The sequence below is a fragment of the Papilio polytes genome, unplaced genomic scaffold (assembly GCF_000836215.1).
Source record: "Papilio polytes unplaced genomic scaffold, Ppol_1.0 DF824135.1, whole genome shotgun sequence".
NCBI lineage: Eukaryota > Metazoa > Arthropoda > Insecta > Lepidoptera > Papilionidae > Papilio > Papilio polytes.
Genome location: NW_013525069.1, coordinates 3,268,625 through 3,283,509, shown reverse-complemented (window position 1 = coordinate 3,283,509; position 14,885 = coordinate 3,268,625). Strand labels below are relative to the sequence as shown.

Here is a 14,885-nt window from a genome sequence, read left to right as displayed (position 1 = left end):
ATTAAACACACCTGCTCGCCTCTATTACGTGACACGTTTCTATTTCTATCTTCAACAAAGCTAAATAATAGATTGTCATTGTATAGTATACTTATAAGTATTACTTAAAAATTATATATGAAAAATCGGCTGTTTTGTTTTGAGTGTTTTTAAATAGTTATATTTACATTAAAAGCTTTATTGTGCTAAACTGTTACAATGCAAATGAATTTTTGAGAATTTTCATTTTTTAAAAGATTGTGATTTTTTTCTAAAATAAACAAAAGAATCGTTTGCTATTTAGAACTTTAAAATAAGTTTTGCTAGTGTGAAATTAAACCGCCTTTTAATAAATGAGTGAATAAATAACAATTATATTTTAATTGAGATAATATTAACCCTGGAATTTATTAATAACTTTAGTTTCATTGTTTCTCGTTTATAATAGCAAAAAGCAGTTGATTGTTACATTACTAAAAATATTCTCACTATTCACATGGTTTTATTTTTTCTTTTTAAAATTAATGCATACTATATTTATATTTTGGTTTACATCAAGCGATGTTATTACTAATATCATTTCCCAAATATTATGGCACAAATATTAATTTAATATTATTAAGTTTGATAGAGAGCGATGTTGTATACGTAATAAAAGACCGAAAGATTGACAGGGCTGTCACAGTGCACAGGCGAGCGGCGGACGCAGTGCGCGGCGGGTGCGCGCCGAGACAACTTCCGCGAACAAAACAGATTAAAAAATAAAATAAAAATTACAAATCAAAACTGGCAACTCATAAAATAACATCTTTGTTCTTTGACAAAATTATTTTTTTAATCATAATCAAAAATGTGCAAACATGTTCTTGTTTCCATGGACACGGCTGATGCAGGTATGTTTGAAAAATATTGTTTACATATAAGTCATGTTGATTTAACATAATTATTTTAAGTGAAAATTCTTACATAAGTGAAAATTAATTTCAAAATATTTTATTATTTATCTTTATTTTTAAAATGTTCATTTTGAACAATATTTTCTGTCGTATAAACAAGAACTTAATACGAGGTACGTACAATTTTATTGCAATAATACTATTGAATGTATATCTGTTGCGTAATTAATAATTATTCAATATTTATATCATGAATTTATTACTATAAAGAGGGCATTCAATATATCAGCAAGGCTTCGCTGAAGCCCTACATCTTTGAGGTTTTTATCTAAAAGTAATCTATTCATTTTCAATAATAATGTTAGAAATAATACTTTAGTTTTAGTTGAAGCTAGAACATTTTCATATTACTTTAAAAATGTACATCGTAGTACAGTATCCCATAAAACAGTATACAAACAGCTTGATTGGAATCTGAAAGATACAATGAATACATTAAAGTATGGTGAATATTTCAAACAGAATCCACCTTTTTGTTTTTAATTCATTAATATATACAACGTAGACTATTACTATACATTGCTTACAGATTTTTTAGTCGGTTCCGAAGTTTAGGAGTTTATTTGAAACAAACACAAGTTGATCTTGTTATTACTAGAAGCGAATCGACTTTGGTAGGATTCCTAAATGTAATCTCACTCTGAATGCACCCACTGTTTTGAGTCTTTAAATAGTTATTTGAATAAATAGTCTCCTTGTTGGTTAAGATCGTGATTTAAGAAAGTCATTGATAAGGTACTGTTAAGTCTAATTTTTTTAAAATACTTGTACTGGTTGAATTAGCACGTCATGACATGCCAAGTTACATGCTAGCAACAATTACACCCTTACATACCTAACTTATTCAGATTGTAAGAAACAGTCTGAACTATACTCACTGTCGTGTGATCTCTCTTTTGTTTCCTACCCACGTTTACATTTGTTTCGTACGCAAAAAGTAAATTAAGTTTGTTTCGTATTTTTCCTTATGTATTTTTTATATTATTATAATAAAGCCGTTTCTGTAAAGTATTATGACTCACACTATTAAATATATTGTTATGAAAATGGAAATGCTATTTTGGTAATTGATTTCCTTGTCAAAGATTTTTACCCTTAGTAACAGTCGAACGTTCTTTAATTTTCATTTAATAATTTTCTTAAGATAATTATAGTTTTTAGAGGAAATTTAATAGTTGTCATAAAGAATTGAATGAAAAAATTTGTAAAACCCAATGAAAAACAATTTAAAAGTGGTTATTTTAACAAATGTTAAAAGATATCACATGACTGTAGTAACAATTACTTTAAGAACAGAGCTCTATTCGTTGAGCAGTTCATAAGACTATGAAACCTGTGTAGAATAAGATCAAGTGGGAACCATTATAATTTTTTTATTTATTTTCGCGTTGATACACTGTCATTTCCAATCGGCAATGATATCATATTGCAGCCAAAATCATATCTTTATCATTGTTCCATATTCATCAATACTCGGAAGCCGTGTGTAAAGTAACTTTTCCGTTTGCCTTAAGCCCTTTTTTGACTAGCGCGAATATGGCGCGATTTTCGTTTTTATTTGTTAAATAATGTATGTAATATTTCCAGTGGCACGACAAAAGTGACCTTTTTGTGGGTTTATGTGTAAAGCTGCAAAATAATGATTTATTATTAATAGAAGTGTTGTTGAATACTATTCGTCGTTTATAACATTGTTTTCCGATTCGCGACATCAATTGGTTTAAATAAGAAACCCATTCGTCTAAATTAAACGGTGCGTTCCTTCTATTAATTGTCACTTTGGCTGTTAAAAATAATATTGCTCCCAATTTGATTCTGATTGTGAAGATTTCGAGCGGAACCGGCGACTGTTGCTAGTACGGGAATTAACGATTGTAAAGATGACTAAATAGTTACTAGGGTTGTCAATATATATTTTATACACCTCAAAATTTAAGGTCTTGAATCAAATTTTAGAATATTTGTATCGTTGTGTAATTGTGAACGCATAAGGTATTAGATAGATGTTTTTTTTTTCAATTAACATGTTTTAATTCATTACTTTATTAGTAACAATATTTTACTCTGCCTGTCACCAAAGTCGCAGAAAGAGTAATGAAGGTTGTTATTATAAGATCTTTTCTTAATCCTGTCTCAAATAAGAATATGGGAAATGTGTTCTTTTTCACAGTGAAGACCTATTAAGGTATTTAGCACTGAAATGTGGTCAAAGACCTTATATAAAATTAAGCAAATAAACGGTAAGGGTGACAACCCTAGTGTACGTTATTGTTGGTTATTGAAAGCGACGCAGTGTGTAGCCCGGCCGCAGTCCGCGGTCGCAGGCCGCGCATGCGCACAGCCCTAGTCCGGTACATCACTACTTCGACCATTTTTATAAACACCGCGCACTCGGCTTTGATACGAAGTTAACCTGTAATTTTACCCCACAAAGTGTAATACTGACTTGGCAGTTAATGTGAACTACAATCTACAGCAATAATGAGGCTGCCGATATTCGATATGCGTAAGTCAAAACATAGTAAAAATATTTTCTAACCTACATTTTACTTAAGTTATTCACGGATTGTTATGTTATTATTGTAATATTGCAATGTTTGTTATATTTCACTTCCTATTTTATCGCTGAGTGTAACTCTTTTCTCGAATTTTAGAATTACGCATGAACCTAATAATTTCAAATGTAAGTTAGTGTTTATTCTATATTTAAAGTGTAGTGTGTCTGTAGAATTGTACTAATTCAGCATCAAACTGCAATATGTATCTTCTATTGTTGACATTTTTACCCACGGTTACTTGACTACACTAAACGGATACACATAGATTAATAAAACAAAGTTAAAATGTACTACAATTGCTATTAATTAAACATTAGTACCTTTGACTTATTCTAAAAAGCTATTAAACAATTATTCTTATGAACGAGTAAATAAAACTCTTACAATTTACGTTTAACCGGAAGGAATTAATTCTGCAGACCCCTTTCTAACATTCGCGAATAGACCGGATGGAAAGGAAACAGTGTCGTATCGAGGGAGCATCATTTTATAACAACATCCTTTGCAAAAATATTATAGTTGAAATAATCAAAGCAAAGTATTAAAAATTTATTAATCCACTTTCCGAATAATCTATGAACGGTAAATTTAGCAGGAACAATTATTGAAGATAAAAAAAAATGTTCAAATTTTATCTACAAATTTTATCTATATGACTTAGAGTATATTTCGTACAATATCTTTAAAGTTATGTCAGCTAGTTAAAATATGTTTGTATAACGTAACTCTGCAGGAATAAAGGTTTATTGAATGACTCAAGAACCATTGTGTAACTGTGATTATTAGCATTTTTCTGAGTCCTGCCTTTTTTACTTTTGTTACACTTCTATGTTACGTTTTTTACCCATCTGTGATACCGCTTTAAGGAAAGGTTAAATTTTGCATGAAAAAAAATTAATTTGCTGTTTTATTCACGTTAACGTATCTAAAAAAATGATGTTCATTTGATTTTTATAGTGTTGAACCCTTGTCAAATTGTGTCATTTTATTTTTTTAACATAGGAACCGAACCCAGTTTCATATCTATGTTCGTTCTATGAATCACATTTATTACTGGAAAATGAACTCTTAAACCCTTGTTATTTAAAAGTTTTCATCATAGATCAAGAAATCACCGTTCCCCTAATAAAATGTCGAATGTAGCAAAAAAAAACCTGTATTAATACTTTTGCAATGCTTGATTTTTCAAATATAATGGGATTTGTCACACCGTTTCGGTAATGAAAACCCATTTTTATATTTACTATTAAGTCCATTGGCAGCAATATTAATTTGTTATTATCGTACTGCTAATGATTGTTTTGCAGTTTCATAACAGTTTAATATTTCTTAAACTATACTTGAATTCTTCGATCGATTGCTTATACTACGTACAACGTTTGTGCCATTTGAAATTCAAAATTTAAACAATAAAGTTGTCGATTAACGTTTCCTGAACATCGATCATGTTTACACGTATTTTAAATTTTATTCTATGTACATAGAGATTATCAGATATCGTATGTACGAAAATGTATTGAAAAAATCCGCTTTACGATAACTCTAGTTATCCAGATTCGATCAAGTCGTGCGTATAGGAGTTCGTAATGAAACCAACATACATACAATACATATATAGTAAGACATTCTTCTGTCAGTCGACGACAGCAGGGCAACGACATAAATTAGGCTTACATCTTCATGATTGGGTTGATTGGCAGCGATGCAGGTGGCCGAGGACGAGACGATCGATCCGTCCGTTAGCAGACGGGCAATTAGTTGCATTGAGAATGTGACATTAGTTGAACTGTCTGCGAGGCCACTTAGCGACTGAACGCAACTAGCTAAGCGTACTCATGCGTCCTACCCCACAGGCATACATATTACTAGGATTTTTATAACACTTGCGTAATATATAAACCACTGATAAACTGTAGAAAATTTTCAGCCAAAAACCGTCGAAAACTTGGCGAAACTTATTATAACAATTCAATGTGTAAACTTTTTTTGCGCATTGTACGAAACGAATTGCGATAATCCAGCGTTACAGCTAAAGCTATCGTATGTCTGCTCGAGTTGTAATAAACAACAATAAATTCAGAGAATAAATTAGTGTGTCAATTTAAATTATATTATTTAATGTTGATTCAAGCTTTTCTTGTGATGGTGTCGTAGCTTTAATCGTAAAGGTAGGAACACAATATTGCAATTGACACTTTCTGACATAAACAAGCAGTGTGTTCCCAACTTAATCCGAATTAGTCAATGGTCTTGGGAAAATGTCATTCAATAATTTATCGTGGGCCCTGCGCTGCGCAGTCATTGCGATTTATAGCGCTCAAGCCGCGGCATCCGCTTATCAATGCTATATTCATTGCCACTCCAACATTATATAGACTCACCATCTATTGTGCACCAATTCATACGTGCTGTGTGATTATTCAATTTACGGTATGAACTTAGAATTAAACGGAAAAGCTATTTTGAGATAATACATAAAGGAAGACATTGCTACTGTATGTAATAAATAGAAACTTAAAACAGATGTTAGAACTTCAGAATAAATGGAAACTAAGCTATATCGGAATACATCTTAAGACTTGTCGAAGATAGATCGTAGTAAAAGAAATTTTTCTATTACACTATAGCAGAATTATTCACGCTTCTAATCTTTTAAAAATTTTTAGTCTTAAAATTAATTTTGGTATTATAAAGTCCAGTACCCATTCCGCATTTTTCTGGGAACTGTTTACAAACACCGCGGTACTAGGAAACGTTTGTTTAATTAACAGAGTCCCGTGAGATGGGATTTGTCTCGCAAGTCGCCGTCATCGCCACGATTTCGTGCGCCCAAGAATGTTAATACAACTTTGGATTCCTAAATAATGATTAATATAGTTTAGTTTGAATAACAATTTTATGATAATTATTTATAGAAATTGAATACAAATAGTTAAAATAAATCAACCTTGACAAATATTTTTCTAGAAAACATAGAATTGCATACAACTTACTATGTTATGGTTAGTATTTCTTTAACAATTAACTAGAAAAAGTAGAACAATAACTAAGTGGTTATGTAAAGTAACTGTGCTTTGAAAATGATACAATTTAATATTTTTATGGCAAATTTCATTGCGGTTGAAGTCTTCCTTTCAATACGACCATAATAATTGTCTTAATTAGTTTATCTCAGGCGATTCGAGTTACGTCAAATAATAAATTTGTTATCATTGAACTGTAAATCCATTGATGCAAAGATATTTTATTTAAAGATTTTTGATTGACAAGTTTTGCAGGAACAGAGTTTTATTGTGACGTGATTTATGTACACTAAATTGTAAATTTTTAACGTGGTATATGATAATAAGTTCCCTGTTAATAATAATTAATCTAGGATATGCTTATGAACCGTTTGTTTATTTTGTGTTATATTGTAGCGATGAAGAAGTCGTGTAAGCCGGCGATGCTGGGGCGTGTGTGGGCAGCCAGCCGGCGCGCGCTCAGCCTGGAGCACTCGCCGCCGCACCAGTTCGCCTGCTGCCAGTGGCAGGCCGGCCACAGACCTTCCTTATACTACCTCACATATAGGTAACACATCCAATATATGATAAACTATTTCAATCTTTATTGAGATAGAGATAAAGTGTGTTCTATTCTGAAAATCTTGATACTAGGCTGCTCTATGGCCGGTAGAATTCATAAAATTAATTATGAAGATTGAACCTTCGAAGATAGTTTCATCGTTTGCCTGAAAAGATTGGACTATTTGAAATGTACGGGATTGTTACAATTGCGTACCTTACACCTAAACTAATTTGTTTCCAGGTGGCTAGTATTCCTGACGGTGACGTCAATAGCAGTGGCAAGCTTCGCATGCCAGCGGCTGCCGCGACTATACAAGGGGCCCAAGCTGGAGCTCAACTACTTCAAGTGGTTCATCTACTTCACCAACTGGGGCTACCTCCTTATCGCAGTGCAGGCCGCTCTCGCCCTCGCAGTTGTACACCGCTATAGAAATGAAAAGAGTCTTAATATTAGTAAGTACTTGTTACCCCTTTATCTGTTACGATAGATTAGCGTCAGATATTGTATAAAGGTTTAAAGAGTACTCTAAAAGAATACAACATAAAAGTCACATACATGAGAATGTTATTACACTAATACCATAGGTAGTTGCCGGTATTAATATTGTAAAGATTTTCTAAAATATGTTGTGAAAACATGATTTAAATATATTAAATGAGTCCACGTTTTTAATAGAAGCCGGTAACTTGTAAAGTTGTTGTCCTTCGAAAGCATTAGTGTCTCTCATGTAATAGTTTCGGATCTTTGTATTCTTTTGATAGCTGTAAAGCACGGGAAGAATCAAGTCTTAGATGGTGTAGGAGAAATTATGATTTCAAATTATAAGCTAGTTAATTTCATCTGAGCTACATTAATGTCACGACCATATCTTCACGGTCATTAATTTGTTAGTTATGAGACCGCATGATAGTACCAATTACATTAAATCTAGTTTATAGGAACGCGTAGCTTATACAACATGAAGATAATTATTTACTAAAAACTTTATTGATAGGTTAGGATTCGCCCGCGACTCCATTCGCGCGGAATTAAAAAAAAACAAAAGTGTGTAGCCTAAGTGTACTTCTAGACTATCCTATGCTTTAAGTTTAATCTACATACTCTTACAAACATCTTTCCATTTAAAATCTATACATTTATAATATCAGTAAGATTAGTAAGATCGATAGTTAAGAACAAGCCATAAGAAACTATTGGAAATATCAAAGAAAGACCAAAGAGTCTTACTATAAACGACACCCAGCATGAACACCCACGAAGTGCTCAGAGTTAATGGCTCAGTGTCAAGCATCGCGTGATTATGTCTGTTAAGGTTTTAGAGGAATGTCGGCTCGTGCGACACAATTAGCTCAACTCCGCGAACAAGCTAACACGGCACTGCCGAATGACTTCTTATGCATAACGTTTAAACACGTGCTCTCGTTTATAGGACAATATACTTTTTATAAAATTTAATACCTAAGCATCGCTCTATGTAGTACTATAAGGCAAATTCGCGATTATAAAAGTATAATTTTAATATAACACATGCAACCGCTCATCTTTGTTTTCACGTGTAAGTCAATGTTTTGCGTTTCTGTTTGTGTTTACGCATGCATTTAGCTGCCACAGACGAGTGAACTACTCGTGCTCAGTAACACGCGACCTGAGACATATGACGTCATTGTTGTGTTGTTTTACAATGTAAAAAAAACAGTTGATGCTATCAATAATGGAAGTAACATACTCCATCATTTGTACACTACGAAACTTCAATTCACAGGTCTTCTGTTACTATGCACGCGTTTAGGATGTCTAAAGTATTTTTACGTCTTTCATTCTAATTATGTTTCTGAACTAAGTTACACATGTAATAATACCAGTTGTAAAATCAATGTAGTTCGCAGCGATGTTATTCCATCACAATACAAATTTATAACTATACGTTTAGTTTCATCTACATAGGTTTCCCTGTAATAAAGCCTTTAGGTACAGCACATTCTAATTCAATGTCAAACGTCCGGAAACATCGTTACTATACAAAAGTACCGGCAATGTTTCACATAGCACGAGATCTTAATCAATGTTTACCTTACGTCATTGTGGATATCAAATGGTTGTTACAATTGTACTCGACTGGCGGCCCGGTGTTTTACTAATCATTCATTTGAAATTGCATTTTTAAGTACTTAGCTTGTGTTTTACTGGTTCTTTTAAAATGAATCGTTACTTTCTGCTGCTTGATAAGTGTACGAAACTCATACGCTATGGTATGCCCTACCCAGAGCAGTAACTCACCGGCCGGTCTTCGCCCACTCTAGCGTCCCAGCCATAGGGGACAGCGGGTCACGCACACTTGATTGATACAATTTCGCGTCAATTAACCGACCGAGTGGACCGTCATCCGCTACAATTATCCTTATTGGTTCCCCATTCTTGTCATTGACGTAGATAAACGGACCAATATGTTTCGATACGAACGCCAATTGCCATTACGAGCCGCTTCGAACGGCTTCCGTCTATTTGTCGGTCGTTCAAACTTCAACTTGAAACATATGTTATTTAATTATTTAAATGTCTTGTATACACACAGATTTAGAAAGGAAAAGTTTTGATTATAATACCATCGTGTAATATTAAAATAATCAATAATTGCAGGTTGTGATGACGACGAGATCCAGATGCCACGTCGTCTAAAGACGCCCGTGCTGTGCCGCATGTACTGGCTGTCGCACACCGTCGCCACCGACCTCGCTTTCGTCATCACGCTAGTCTACTGGACTCTCGTACATGACCCTAGTGAGTTATTAAAAAGCTGTATTCTCAAAACCAGTTATTTACGAAGAACTTGTACTAAATATTATTAACACTAGGAATACACGAAGTGAACGCGCTCAACCTACTAGTGCACGGCGGCAACTCGCTGGTGATGCTATTAGAGCTGGTGCTGACGGCGCACCCGGTGCGCGCCGCACACGCCCTGTACGGCGCCGGCGCCGGCCTCGCCTACGGCCTCTTCAGCGCCCTCTACTGGGCGCTCGGCGGCACCGACCGCCTCGGACTGCCAGCCATTTATCCCACCTTAGACTGGAATAAACCTGGTATGTGATATTCTGTCAAGCTCCTCATTTTTAAACGAAATGAATATGTAAATTGTAGGTATTAAAAACCAGCTAGTACGTAGTCTATATTAGCAAGCTAATCGCGGAAACATCGAGCTACATTTTATACTCGACTAGTTGTTCCCGTAAGTCTTCGCATGAAATTATGAAAATTTTATTTTAATGTTTACATTTGTCAAATTCTAACTTTTATAGCGTTAAAATATACAGCCTAAAGCGTGTCGTAAGTGTAGGACTTTTTACTAAAAAAATGGATTATTCAAAAATATCGTGTGATTGCTGACACCCTACGCCACAGTAGTGTGTGTTTACGCTTTATCTCGTGCTATATATTAGTGTAGATATATAAAGATAGGTCATGACCAAATGTAGGTTTAATTTAGACGATGCTTATATTTGCAGGGTCTGCATTCGGGTTCGTGGCGCTGTGCGCTGTGGTGATGATGTCTGCGCACGGCGTGGCGACGTGCGTGGCGGCGGCGCGCGCCCGGGCCGCCGCGCGCCTGCGCCCCGCCGCGCACGACCGCCTCGCGCTGCCCGCGCACTGAACCAACACGCATAAGGATAATAAATAACACATATTTAGAAGTGATCACGTACCATACTCCCGAAATAAACTCAATTAGGTCCGCACTAAGCAGGTAAACCGTTTCATAGAACTGAATGGAAAACACCAAGGTCTTATACAGCAAAGTGTGGATCAGACTTGCAATAAACGGCTTAGGTCATGCACAAAGTTTCACTTCTAATTTCTAATATTTATTATCCTTATGCTCGAAGTGTTAATATTTTAAGCAATATAGATTTGTTCTATACGTAGCGAGATGTGATTTCAAGTTTAAGCGTAAGATAATGCATGTTTATAAAAAATGCAATCTGTCAGGCGACAGGCGCCTGTATGCAAGCTGTGGTGAATTCAGTATTATTATTTAAAACAAAAAAGTAAAGTGATATTTTTATTTGGGCATTTTAAGATTTCTATTCTATATCAGTACTTTTCTAAATTTTCAATAATGTAATGTTATGCAAATAACTACATCTCATCAAATGAAGAAAATTTAATAATGCATCGATCGAAACCTAAGTGTTAATTAAAAAAAATACCAATGATTACTTTAAGTTGAAACAAATCTCAATAACAATGGAATTTATTCGTTACTTTTTATTTTAGTTTAATTTAAATGCACAATATACTTGCAATTGTAAAGCACGTGGAACCATATCAGAATATAATCAAGCAATTTTAATTACGTATCATTGATTATCTGGAGTTAATGGATTAATCCATGAAACGTTACCTTTCACGGGAAATATAACGGTAAATAGCTATCGGATAACTGTATTACTCTTGAATTCCACTGCATTGATATTTGCATTGATAATTATTGTCATCACTTACTTTCTTGTTAAAAAAATAGAGACAACAATATATGTCAATAAGAGGATTACGCCAATCGAAACCAACAGTTAAACGTTTATGCACGGTTCACACTTGCCCAGTATAGTTGGACAGTTGCGTCCAATTATAGATTATTTAGACACACTGGTGACCGCGTTCACACTGTGCCAGTTTATTGACAGTCCAGTTATTGAGCTCTACTGACCAATGCACTGGCCAAGTGTAAACTACGCACTACTTGGAAATGCAACGTCCTTATTGCGAATCTGCGGAAAAATTCAAAGATATATGTGAAGCCACTGAGTCAGCATTTACCTTAAAGCCTTTTATAAAGAAGTGCTAGTGCTATGAGCTAGAAATTCAAAAATAAAACGTTTACCAAAGTTTTTACATTTTTAATAGTTCTTAACTTTTCGCCAGTTTCTATTAAAATAGATGCCATTTTTATAATGGTAGACATTTCATTTGCTTATTTGCTCTTATAACTGAAATTTTCTTCCTGTCAAAATTAAAATCTCCCGTATCTTTAATACTAACTAGCATAAGCTTATATATTTAACAAATTTTTAACATTAATTCTGAAAACAGTGTAATAATAACCGTAGAATTCTACTACCCTTACATTCCTTTCCATAAAGAGAATACATGCATTAACACAATATTGCAGTGGAATTCCACGATAATTTTGCATTTGCATTTCTGTTTATATTTAATTAAGCTATTAAACAAACATAATTATAGTTAATTAAATGGTATTGTTCCTATCCTAATAACATATTTAGGCGTCACTGTGATCTGAGCATCATTTAGCATTGTAAAGCTTATTGTAGACTATATGTGAGCAATAGTGACAAAAAAAAGTTTTGAATACTTCAATTTCGATATAGGATTTTATAAAAAAAAACTACGAAAATGCAATAACTTTTTTTACAATTTCCCATCATTATTTAAATTAATTCCGGTGTATCTTTTATGTCTTTAGATATAGTAATTTAAAAGCAATACATTTTGTAACTCATATCTTAAACATAGTAAATGAATGCTTGTCTATGAAAGTTAATTTAAATTAAATGTTACGTCTGATTTGAAAATGTTATAGTATTAATATTGTATTATGGCATTTACTTAAATAAGTATGGATTAAGTAAGCTAAATATATATACGATAAGCTTAATTATAATTACTCTTGATATTTGAGTATAAATAAAATTGTTTAGCCGTGATATTACAATTTGGTTTTATTTTAATGAAAAAAACTGAACAAATACCCGAGTACCATTTTATAAATCCTAGCTATGGCTGTTGCTAAACGTATTTTCAAATAAAAATATTTTTTTATATTTTTATATTTGCACTTGAAAATACGTATAAATAATAAATAATAAAAATTAATTAATATAAATATAAAATCATTTTGTAAACAGTTGTTAAAATGAACGTACAAATTGATATTTCTAATACAAAGTAATATTTAAAAGCGCCTGATAAAATAATTGTATACAAGTAGCACGTTGTGAAAATAGCTCATATTTTTCTAATTAACGGCTTCTTTCAATTATAATTTGACAAGTTCGAGGTAGAATTATTAAGGTGGTAATGAGTGATACAAGAAAGCCATTAAATATTTTAAAGAAAATCATTTTAGCGGATCTGTTTTCTGCATCTTGTTCCCTAACCTACAAAAATAAAAACATAAATAATAATTAACACATTTCGACAATCACACAAATATTGAATTACCGAATAAAGAGTTCTTTTTGTTACTGGATAGGGGCTGATTAGTATTATGTAAGAAACTGCCTCGCTGGGAATTGGGTAAATTAGCCAGTTGACCTATTTAGGTAACTTATATTTCCAACCCAGATGGCGAGACGACATAGAGCATGAGAATTTATGTATTGATCACGTATTTCAATAACGAAATTATAACCACTTTGTAGATTATTTAACATTATAACACATACATACAAATCTGTCTATTTTACATTAGTAAAGATAACATTTAAAGACAGTTGTATTATTTAAACATGTCGCAATCCATGACGTCACAAAAAGATTGGCTCTTGCAAATCAATTGTTCTTTGTTCCTATTATTAGTTATGGAGATAAAATTACCAAGCATGCCATTACTTCCTCACAGCGTTGTATATCATAAATAATCCTTTTGCATAATACGTGAAAATTGCACATAATTTAGGTTTAAATTAGGCATAGCTTTAGAGACTAAGTTGTAAGTTAATGTTTGGATTCTTTGTCTCTAACATTTGTTTTGCGCATTACGTTATAATATTAACGCAAAGAGCATTCATATCTAAAAAAAAATACTTATTTAAATACACTTTATTCGAATTGCAGTAGAGTAGTATTATTTTAAGTCAAAGTGTATTAAACTTAACAAAATAACAGTAAAGACTCTTAACTGGTTTTATACAGACAAGTATTTATATTATTTCTCGTGGTTTTACAAGTAATAAAAAACCCTTAGATAAAGTTTGTGGTACACCGGGTTAAAATTATTTAAATATACTGGTTTAAATATACTGTCTTATTTATCTTTATTTCTTATTCAATGACGAACAGTTAAAGATATTTATCCAACCGATTGTAAACGACTTACGTGACACATAAGTTGGTCATTTGGTGTAAATGGGTTAATAACACTTAATCTACAATTAGCTCGTTAAATCTGATATGGGATTTAAGGTGAACCTAAACACTAGATATTTGACCAAAAATAAACTAAGTAACATTATTGTTTCATAAATTTCCAGCAATACAATACACAAAAGTTTACTGTGGTGCAATACCCTAATTACAAAAGTAAAAGATTGCCGCAGAAATTGTTAATAAATTTAATTTTACAAAGTAATTCTTATAAATTCAATTTACTGTTAATTGCTTCTTTTTTACTGATTATGTTTTGCTGATAATAGCTGGGAAACTATCATATAAATATTATATTATAAATGCGAAAGTTACGATGGATGGATTGATGTTTGTTAGAGTTTGTAGCCTAAACGGCTGAACGGATGTCAATGAAATTTGGCACAGATATAGGGGATAGTCTGGAAGAATACATAGGCTTCTCACTTTTGGTTTTTTTTAATTCCACGCAGACGGAGTCGCGGGCGAAAGCTAGTATAAAACAACTTCGATAATTTTCCTATCGGATTTTCCCCGTTTTAAATCACATCCTTACAAATTACAAGTACGGAGCAGGTAGTGCGTGAAGGTGTCTCAGACCTTGATCGCCAGACCGCACGTATCGGTACGCAGCATCCGCACCGAGGCGCATCACTAGCTCTGCACACGTTCAGTCCACTGT

At 33.1% G+C, this 14,885-nt stretch overlaps 1 protein-coding gene across 3 annotated transcripts; it reads left to right on the top strand.

The window, feature by feature from the left end:
* The first annotated feature begins 683 nt into the window (after positions 1-683).
* LOC106099380 (protein rolling stone-like) lies at positions 684-11,137 on the top strand. 3 transcript variants are annotated; one of them, XM_013277915.1, is made up of 6 exons: positions 684-872; positions 6,913-7,063; positions 7,301-7,512; positions 9,698-9,838; positions 9,913-10,140; positions 10,564-11,137. In XM_013277915.1, the coding sequence occupies exons 1-6, from the start codon at positions 830-832 to the stop codon at positions 10,707-10,709; spliced, it is 921 nt and encodes a 306-aa protein (XP_013133369.1). In that variant the 5' UTR covers positions 684-829; the 3' UTR covers positions 10,710-11,137. The 3 variants fall into 3 exon arrangements, with proteins under 3 accessions (XP_013133369.1, XP_013133368.1, XP_013133370.1); XM_013277914.1 differs by lacking the exon at positions 684-872 and adding an exon at positions 945-1,048; XM_013277916.1 differs by lacking the exon at positions 684-872 and adding an exon at positions 3,247-3,441.
* Positions 11,138-14,885: the final 3,748 nt, after the last annotated feature.

Coding starts and splice junctions, on each gene's coding strand:
- LOC106099380 (XM_013277914.1), top strand. CDS start 997: ATGTTCATTTTGAACAATATTTTCTGTCGTATAAACAAGAACTTAATA. Junction 1,049..6,912: donor AAACAAGAACTTAATACGAG/GTACGTACAATT, acceptor GTTATATTGTAG/CGATGAAGAAGTCGTGTAAG. Junction 10,141..10,563: donor CTTAGACTGGAATAAACCTG/GTATGTGATATT, acceptor TTATATTTGCAG/GGTCTGCATTCGGGTTCGTG.